The sequence below is a fragment of the Argentina silus genome (assembly GCF_951799395.1).
Source record: "Argentina silus genome assembly, chromosome: 19".
Lineage (NCBI taxonomy): Eukaryota > Metazoa > Chordata > Actinopteri > Argentiniformes > Argentinidae > Argentina > Argentina silus.
The window spans coordinates 2,524,878-2,535,179 of NC_139673.1; the positions used below are offsets into that span (position 1 = coordinate 2,524,878).

The 10,302-nt window shown below is 45.2% G+C and overlaps 1 protein-coding gene across 4 annotated transcripts in view; it reads right to left on the reverse strand.

Moving 5' to 3' along the window:
* The window catches only part of fhod1 (formin homology 2 domain containing 1), a 53,153-nt gene extending 45,524 nt beyond the window's left edge, over window positions 1-7,629 (reverse strand). For 3 of the 4 annotated variants that reach the window (XM_083691357.1, XM_083691356.1, XM_083691355.1), the window contains exons 1-3: window positions 7,303-7,629; window positions 5,263-5,369; window positions 819-883 (exon numbers count right to left, since the gene is read on the reverse strand). In XM_083691357.1, coding sequence (XP_083547483.1) covers window positions 819-883; window positions 5,263-5,369; window positions 7,303-7,467 — 337 coding nt within the window. In that variant the 5' untranslated portion in view covers window positions 7,468-7,629. The remainder of the gene's footprint in view (window positions 1-818; window positions 884-5,262; window positions 5,370-7,302) is intronic. The other variant, XM_083691358.1, reaches the window with a different exon arrangement.
* Between the last annotated feature and the right edge of the window lie 2,673 nt (window positions 7,630-10,302).

Consider the following 10,302-nt stretch of genomic DNA (forward strand, 5'->3'; position numbering starts at 1 on the left):
TGTATGTCTCTCTCTCTCTCTGTGTATGTCTCTCTCTCTCTGTGTGTGTGTGTCTCTCTCTTTGTTTATGTCTCTCTCTTTCTCTGTGTGTGTGCGTGTGTCTCTCTCTGTCTCTGTGTGTGTGTCTCTCTCTCTCTCTGTGTCTGTCTGTCTGTCTGCCTGTCTGAATGGTGTACTATACAGCACAGGGAGAAATATACCATAGGTCATAACTTCCACATCACTTCGGGGTCCAGAAAGGTTCCACTTAAGGCAGGCCATTTAAAAAAGCACATAAAAGAAAAATCACACTATTTGGACCATTTTAACTGCTGGAGTCTGCAAATTATAAAGTGTTACTGTTGATGTCACTGGTAGGAAACAGTGATGGGTTTTAAAGGAAGCTCCGTCTGCTACGGTGCATTCTAGAACAGAAGGAAAACCCAGAGAAAGATCATAAAACCAGTTAAGCATCCCTTGGACAGTAGGGCATTTTCCCCTCCCACGTAACGCAGTAGGGAGAAGAAGAAAAAAAAACACCACTTATTTTAAGCCCCAAATGGAAAGACAAGTACGTTGCGATCAGGGTGCTTATGACTGTGTCAGCGCTTCACTGACAAATGGAGAAAAGCTAAAGCTCATAATATTGGCCACTGGAAGCCACGGCCGGCGGGAGCCAACAGGGCAGATAGGAAATACACTGACTAACTGTTACTTTCCTCTTGAGTCATCACAGAGGGTAAGAGAGGAGGGATGGAAAAGGAGGGATGGAGAAAGGGGAGGGGGGGGGGGGTGGAGAGAGGGGGGGGGGGGGGGTGGAAAGGAGAGCTGGTTATTACCTAGGATGGAGTGGACTCGTACTGACAACTGGGTTCGGAGGATCAGGATGGGTTTCTTCCCTTTCCTGTGGAAGAGAGAGAGGAGAGAGATGTTAGCACCGAGGGAGGTCTAAACCCATGGGGTGTGTATGCATTACTCAACAGCAAGTCAGCATAAACACAGACACACACAAGTAGACAGGAAGCAGTCATTTTCTCGGAAATGCGCCTCGATGCTTATACCATGAGTGAAATAGTGCCTCGATGCTTATACCATAAGTGAAATGCGCCTCGATGCTTATACCATAAGTGAAATGCGCCTCGGTGCTTATACCATGAGTGAAATAGTGCCTCAGCCACCGTCTGCCTGTGTCTGCGATACCATTTCATTTCACTGTCAGTTTTAAGACCAAGCATTCCACAGAAGAGCATGATGAAATTCCCCTATAGCATCTTAAACCTTCTGAGCGGTGCCACAGATGGGGCGAGAGAACTGGAGGCCTGCAGGGCTGCACTCCCACTCACCGCCATCCCGTAAACACAGCCGTGCTCTGCCGTGTCTGCCTCCGCTTGTCCAGCAGGGATCATACTGTACTATGGAAAGTTCTGGAGCAGACACAGACCAGAGAGGTATGGAAACTATGCTCTGTCTGGGAGTGTGTGTGTGTGTGTGTGTCTGTGCGGAGGAGGGCTAAAATAAGGAGAGCACACACACACACACACACTTACATTTACATTTATGGCATTCATTATGGCAACTCATCACCCCCATTTTCCAGGTACTGTTTCAAATGACGTATTTGCTCTGTCACCCCAAACCCCTTTAGCAGTGAAGGGCTCTCCTTACCCCCCCTCTCCTTAACCCCCCTCATACTTAACCCCCCCTCTCCTTACCCCCCCTCTCCTTAACCCCCCTATCCTTAACCCCCCTCATACTTTACCCCCCTTCCTTCCAAATGGTGTTCCAGCTGTGACCACACATTGGCTAATCCTTAACACACACACCCACACCCATTTACATTTACATTTATGGCATTTAGCAGACGCCTTTATCCTTTATTTGTTTAAGTAAGTGAATCATCTGTTCATCAGTCATCCTAAGATAAAGTAATCAATGCTCGGACCAGGGGCCATAGGCAGTCATAATGCTAGAAGAAGAAAAAAAAAAATATTAACAGGAGAGACTTGTACAGGGGGGTAGTGGGGGTGAAGCGGTCTTTCACCCACACCCACAACGACACCCCCCACACATCCACACACACACAGCCACACCCACACACACAGCCACACCCACACAGCCACACCCACATTCTTCTGGGATAACATGTCACTTTTCTAATGAGGCGAGATGCTGATTCCAAAACAAACCCACTAAGATCACCCAACAGCCAGCGGTGTTGTTGTTCCCCCCTAAAACACTCAGTAACCATACCACTTCTTCAGAGGGGAACGGAGGCAGGGCTATTCCTGCCATTTGACCCCACTAGTTTCTCAGCCTGGTCAGTAGCCTGACTGATGATGATGAACTTGGGGTTGATGTGATATGAATGGTTTAGACAAGAGTCCCCCGAGCGGGTGGGGAATGTCGCACAGAGGCAGAACAGGACGTGCCTTTGTCACGTGGGCGGGAACGTACAGGACGGCCGGGCCGGAGACCGACAGGGTTGAATCTGATTCACATCGCCGTATTCAGGCCGCATTCCGCCATCGTAAATATTTTCATTGTTTGACGACTTTGTGAAAAGACCCCATAGATTTGAAACGGTCGGTCCCTGCAGTGAAACAATCCTCGTCTGTTTCGAGGGGGGAGAGAGAGAGAGCTAGATCCAAGTTGCTATGAATATTCAAAGGGTGAAAACCAGGGTGGACAGAGGGACGTTGCCCCTCGGCGCTGACACCAGGGGCAGATGCTTGTTCATCCCCTCATGGACACACTTGGTTGGTGGTCCTTCAGGATGATTTGCCCAGAGGTCGCAGGACTGACTCAGCTTTCTAACAAGCTTGATCAGGTCAGGCTGTGTGTGGGAGACGGTGTGTGTGTGGGAGACGGTGTGTGTGTGTGTGTGTGTGTGTGTGTGTGTGTGTGTGTGTGTGTGTGTGTGTGTGTGTGTGTGTGTGTGTGTGTGTGTGTGTGGCTGAGAGAGACGATATGTGTGTGTGTGACACGTAAATGATTCAGTGATATGGACACCAGTCATAAAAGCTGGCTGCCGTTGGCCAACCAGTGGAGAAGCAGAGTGAAGCTCACCGTGCTAACCCTCACACCTGGCCTAAATCTACATTCAGTAGAAAAATGCACAAACAATACTCGTATAGAGGAAGTAACTCTGCTTAACTCTGAATATTCACGGTCATTTCTGAGCCTAATTTTTTCATTTTGAACAATTGAGTCACCTTAAACGATGGTCAAATGCCACTGTCTAGTATTGTATTTACGACAGGTAATAAGGAAGGTCAAATCTGAACTACAGTATAGTGGAAGACTTAACAGACTTACAGTAATGACTCCTGGCCTTTTCTGTGAGGAGTAATCAGAGCTTCTTGGGCCAGACAAAGCATTCTATTGTGTTCTATAAAGTTATTATTCACGCTTCCCCTCCAGACGCCATTTTGATCTTGTGAGTTCAAAGGGGCTGGACGATGTCATTAGCAATACTGTTGTCTGTTGGCATCTTTCAACACGGCAACTAACTAGTGTGTGTGTGTGTGTGTGTGTGTGTGTGACCCTGGGCCCTACAAGCCTGGACTAGTCGGGAATTACAGTGAAATACAGAGGTAAAAGTGAAGCCACATGAAAGTCAGATATGAATAATAACACAGTGTAGCTCGCCCACAATTCCGAGGTAAAATGACTGAGCATTATGACTGTTTATACTGTGGTATGCCTATACCCCCTCCCTCCCTCTCTGTCTGTCTGTCTCTCTCCCCCTACATCCCTCCCTCCCTCTCTCTGTCTCTCCCTCTCTCTGTCTCTCCCTTTCTTTCTCTCTCCCTCCCTCCCTCCCTCTCTCTCTCTGTCTGTCTCTCCCCCTCCCTCTCTCTGTCTCTCCCTCCCTCTCTCTCCCTCCCTCCCTCAGAGAGACGTTAAGAGTGTGTGAACAGAGATACTTCACAGGGACATGTCAAGTGATCGTCTGTGGCTCAGTTGGTAGAGTGTGGTGCTAACGCCTGTCTGGACTCACACCACAGACAGCAATGTCACCAGCATCCCTCTCTCCTCCTGTTCTACACGACAGATACAACACTACACACTACACCACTCCACACTACACCACTACACCACTCCACACTACACCACTACACACTACACCACTACACACTCCACCACTACACACTTCACTACACAGGGCTGGCTGCGCATCCACCATCCTCCAAAATGTGCTGGAGAGCATCGGAGCCAGCATGGTATATTTATACTTTAACATTGTTATTGAATTAGTACTTGTAATGCGCCACTTATTGCCTTAATGTGTAATATTGGTGTTATTTTTACCCCTTTGATATTTCCCTGCACTGTGGAGAGTGAAGCTCATTTCACAGCACCCTTTACAACCTGTATCGTGTGAATGTGACACATAAACTGTGACAGGGGTTGGGTCGGCCCTGTGTGTCAAGCCCCCACGCGTTGGACTTCCCATTGACCCCGTCTTCAACCTACTACTTCAACCCTGTCTTAGTCTTGTCATCAGTCGACTCTTTCTCATCTGTGATGTCACACGTGCCGTACAGTGGATGTCATGCCTGCCTCCAGTCACAGTCCTAGACACTGGCCCTCACAGTGACATGACTCATCTGATCCTACCAGCCAAGCCCTGATGAACCACACTCTGAGTCGTGTTGGGCTTCCCAGACAGACAGACAGATAGACAGGCAGGCAGGCAGACAGACAGGCAGACAGACAGATAGAGCCAGATAGTCAGACAGACAGACAGGCAGGCAGGCAGGCAGTCAGATGGAGACAGGCAGACAGACAGACAGACAGAAAGATAGAGACGGGCAGACAGACAGACAGACAGACAGACAGACAGAAGGATAGAGACAGGCAGGCAGGCAGGCAGGCAGACAGACAGACAGCATCAGTGACTGGGGAACACTAGACCCTACTACCCACTATGACTCACTTCAGTCACAACCCCATGTTATGTCTACAACAACCCCACTACTCAGGGTAGAATATTGTCCACCCTGAGTAAATCAATAACACATTTTTACCGACAAGCTACATCTTTTACTCTTTCACTATCATCTTTTAATCTCCTTGATTGTACTGTAATTTCTAGCAGAAAATCACTGGGACCAAATCCAGACGGCCGACTCGTTTTTTTTTGTTGTAGAAAATGACATAAACAGATTTTCCCACATCAATATCTGAGCTGCGCTGCGCTGCCGCGGGGAGCGGGAGTGTTTATAGGAGCGTGTAAGAGGAGAGCAGAGGAGGAAAGGAGAGGAGGAGAGACATCCTTACGCCACGTCCTCATACAGCTGCTCCAGGTCGTCCCTCTGCTCCGCCAGGGACAGCTCCAGGTCCAGGTAGTGGCCGTTGGGGGCCAGCTGCAGGGCACACTCCTCCAGCTGGGGCGCAGGGGCACAAACACAGGGAACGTCAAACCAAGGGAAGTGTGCAGGCCCACACACACACTCACTCACTCACTCACACACACACACACACACACACACACACAGAGTCACACACACACACACACACACACACACACACACACACACACACACACACACACACACACACACACACCCTTTAGGTAACACTTCCTACAGCACAGAACAGTTACTAGTGGTAATAACTTGGTAATAACATGGCAACAATGAATAGTTTCTGAAAATATATATCCATATTGCTATGCATAACCAATGTAAGTTAGTGAGAAGATAAATAATACATATCTGTTTACTTCGTTGGTTAGAAATAAAGTGTTTAAGTGTTTCATTGCCATGTTATTACCACTTTATTCCATGGTGTTATAGGAAGTGTTACCAAAGGCTCTTATTCTGACATCCTTCACAATGTTTTATCACATCTAACTACATGTATTCATATCTCCACATTCCTAACAGCGCTTGATGGATTGCGACAACACGAGAGAGCCAAATTCGTTGTAGATACGAACATTGTTTCATATCTTTCTCGAAAGATGTTGTCATTCTTCAAATGTGGGGATGCTTTCAGCTAATTTGGAGGTCAGAGAATACATAACAGCTTTTTATAGCATTTTTGTCATCAGCTTGATAAGGCCGGCCAACTCTACCGTACTGTTCTATAACAGAGGGTGACAAAAACAAGGCATGCCGCTTTCCTCTCCATGGCATGATGTGGGCATGCTTCCATGTGAACACTGACATGCAGCATCACAACCTTTAAATACCAACCAATCCAGACTCTTAATTCTCAGAATATCAACAATGCCAAGGCAATGAGCGACCAATCAAGTCATAAGCAAAGTTCGCAAACAATGCAGATGGAATTCGGCCAAGTCAGCGTCCTACCAGAGGGGGAAGGAAGACGAATTCTTCCTCCTTATCGTACCAGAACGGCATGGTACATTATATATTATTCTACAACACATCACCATTCAGCCAGCTCCACTGGCTTCCCATCCCTGCGTACGAGGCTGGTGGAAGGGGCCGTTTCAACAAGCTTATCTTGTGTTTACAGATCCCACCCTTTCCTTAGGTATTAACTCAATTTAGCCTCAACTGACATGATCCAGAGGACGAAACATTTACCGTTAAACACGTTCCTATCATAAACAAACTAGGAAAAACTAAACAGCGGAAACACAGGGATATATATACATCTCTATCTATATATCTCTACACGTTGACATGTGTATTGAATGTGTGTGTGGAAAAGACTACAAATTGGACCCCACATTTTTGTATTCCTTTGCTTCAGATCTCGCCAGCTGCCCGGCATGTATCTGCCCCGGGCCGCGGGAGCGATCAGAGATTGCACTGGTTAAGGAATGCGATTTTGGGGGACAAGCAGTCTCAAGCCCTGATCTGATAATGAACATTTGTCGTTGAAGTGGTATGAAACATTTAGACAGCAAACTCCTCATAAAATGCTCAGACCTGGAATGAATTACATTGTTTAAATAACTTTAAAACGGTATATGACATCAGCCGTACAGCTGAGCTATAGGTCAAGTCAAGTGAAGAAATGAAGAGGCCTGTTGCATGTCAGTCGAGAATGTCATGTTATTTCTCGCTTATGCTGACTGACCAGGTGTCATCATTTAAGAGAGCAAACACCTCGTCTTACTTCATTATTTACAAGAATGTATGAGCAGTACTCTGCGGGTACGGGCACTGTGAAAGTGAACACGTGGAAAAGTTAATTTGCTTTAACACGGATATATGACTGATAACATCACATGTATCTGCCGGTGTCACCCAGGTACCACATGCGCCGCGTCACACCTGTGGTTACCTGCACGGCAAACATTTGTGAAGGCGCCTGGTTTCAACACAAGTCTGGTCAACTTACCTTCAAAGGTGCCTCCAAGAGATTATGAATACCAGCTATTTGTTCGCTCAATGCGAGGTTTTCGTCGAGATTGTACGGCGGGGGTCGTCTCGGCTCGGGAAAGTTGGTACACACGAACGGGTCCGAATCCTCCAGGTACTGGACTCGGCAGATGACAGTAGCCATGGCTCTTCCTCGGTCAACTGGGCTATAAAAAAAAAAGTTGTCAATAGCGGCGTGAAGCTGTATCTGTAATCCCCGGGTCTACACAGCCATTCACACGGGAAAGTGGGTGACTTGACCACTTAACGCACCGAGGTGAGGTGAAGTGCTGCGGGAGAGACTGCTCAGAGCAGACCGCCCCAGGGACGCGTGACGTATTCAGGAAGCGGGCTCCGGCCTGTGATCAGCGTGGAGGAACTGCTGGATCGAAAGCGAATGACTCATGCAGTGGAAATAGAAGTACAGCTGGCCCCGCAGTTCATCTGAGACGCGCACTGTGCTGCCAGCTCGTCGGAAAAACGTCACTTATAAATGTAGCAAAAAGAAAATAAATGATGGTCTCAACAATAAAGAACCGCCAACCCATTATCCACCAAATGTAGGACTAATAGGAATATTCATTATGGATTGTTTCTGCAGACTCTATTATATTGGTGTTTGTTTTCTTTTGTATTGTGTTTGTTGAAGTGCTGCATAACAAATTGCCATTTTGAGGACTTTCAGTTTCTCTGCACTGAACTAAACTAAATGTATGAAAACGTGCACTGAGTTGTCAGATTGATGATAATTCCAAATTTCACGTGAATGTGCTTAAAGCTTTACTTTGTGGGGAGTGGACAGCCTACCTGGTCCTGTGAACTCAGAGCGGTCGGTTCTTGTAACATGTTTAGAGCGCCCTCTGCTGGAATACACACACATTGCACAAACCTGTCTATCACGCTGTCATTGAACCATGATTGTTCATGCAACTACATTTCCACGTGAACAATGAACAATTACAAATTCGATATGTTTTTATTGAGAGTCTTTCATCACTAATAACAGTATACAAATCAGAATCAGTATGATCTGTTTTTACTATTAGCCAATACATCCACTATCATAAGTAGACAGTTAATCAGGGATACCGTAATCAATAACAATGCATACATGGCAATCATGTGCATAACGTTATTGGCCCAAGAATGTGCGTTGATCATCAAATTTGCCTTTATTTCCACAGAGGACTATATCAACACACCTGATAGGAGGTGTCTTAAAAGCACTAACCTGTCGAGGAAAAGTGTTTTAAACATGTGGGAACAAGATGGTGTTTTTCATTACTGAGGCACATTTGATCCCCTGCTCAACCTGTAATGACCTGCAATAGGAGGCATTAAAATGTATGGACACTCCCTCTTTTCTCTCAGCCTGGGAAATTGGAGTGTGAGGTCAAGTAGTCCCCAACATCGCTGCTTTGTAGGCTTTTATACTGCCTGTAGTTGCAAGTGGCCATGTTTGATTGCATACATAACCAGTAAGTACTTGGATTCATTGATAGTTCCCATATAAATAACGCTAATTTCTTTCCTTCACTGCTTGTAAGTTTTTTTTATGAGTAGGTACTCCCAATGAGGAGTTACATTTACATTACATTTATGGCATTTAGCAGACACCTTTATTCAAAGCAAGGTACAACAAATACATTTGTCTAAGTAAGTGAATCATCTATCCATCAGTCATCAAAGAAAAAGTAATCTATGCTAGGACCTGGGGCTATTTTTTTTTTTTTACAGGAAAGAAACTTGTACAGGGGGGTAGTGGGGATGAATAGGTCTTTAGGAGGGACAGTTAAAATGTAGCCTGAGGAGATGGGTCAATCTACGGCGGAAGATAGGTAGTGACTCTGCAGTCACAACAGCAGTGGGAAGCTCACTCCACCAGCGGGATGCCAGAACAGGAGTGTATCAAACACCCTAGTAGAGGAGACTCCCGATGAGGAGTGTATCCCCATATCTTTAATAGTGTTTGGAATCATCAGAGGAAAGACTGTCTTGAAATTCCCCAAAAATACCAGTACCAGTCAAAAGTTTGGACACACCTTACCAAGAGTGTGCAAAGCTGTCATCAAAGCAAAAGGTGGCTACTTTGAAGAATCTAAAATATAAAACATATTCTGGTTTGTGTAACACTTTTTTGTTTACTACATAATTCCATTCCATGTGTTCCTTCATAGTTTTGATGTCTTCAATATTAATCTACAATGTAGAAAATAATAAAAAATAAAGAAAAACTTTAAAAAATGAGAAGGTGTGTCCAACCTTTTGACTGGTACTGTAGGTGTTCCAATTCTGCACATGAAGTGATTCGAAACAGAATGACATGGGTGCTCAAACACCCATTAGTGAGTTTTGAATCTCTTCGAGGTGCCAAAACATGTGATGTATTGGTGTAACAACATACCATGTCATGTTTCAATGCTTTTATGCTACTGTTAATACACTGCACATCTGTACATACTGTACATATCTGTTTATACTGTTCATACTGCATTCCATATTTATTCTGTTTATTTACTTTGCTTTAATGTTACTGTTTATACATATATACTGCTTATACTGCACTGCCTATACAGCTCATATGCTGCTTACACTGTTCATACTGCATTCTATTTATTCTGCTTATAATGCTACTGCTAATACATATACTGCTACACTGCACTACTTGTACTTATACTTATACTGCACTACTTATACTGCTCATATACTGCACTACCTGTATATATTGTTCACACTGCACTTTTCTGCTTTTTTGCACTTCTGGTTAGACGCTAACTGCATTTCGTTGTCTCTGTACTTGTACTCTGCACAATGACAATAAAGTTGAATCTAATCTAATCTAATCTATCATGCAACAGCTATTGTACGGTGCTGATCAGCGCTTGTAAGCAAAAAAAACGCTCTCAAACAAGCTCATTTGTTAGAGGACAGTTTTGCTAGAGGACAGTTTTGCCCCAAGGTTAATATTACCCGATAAATA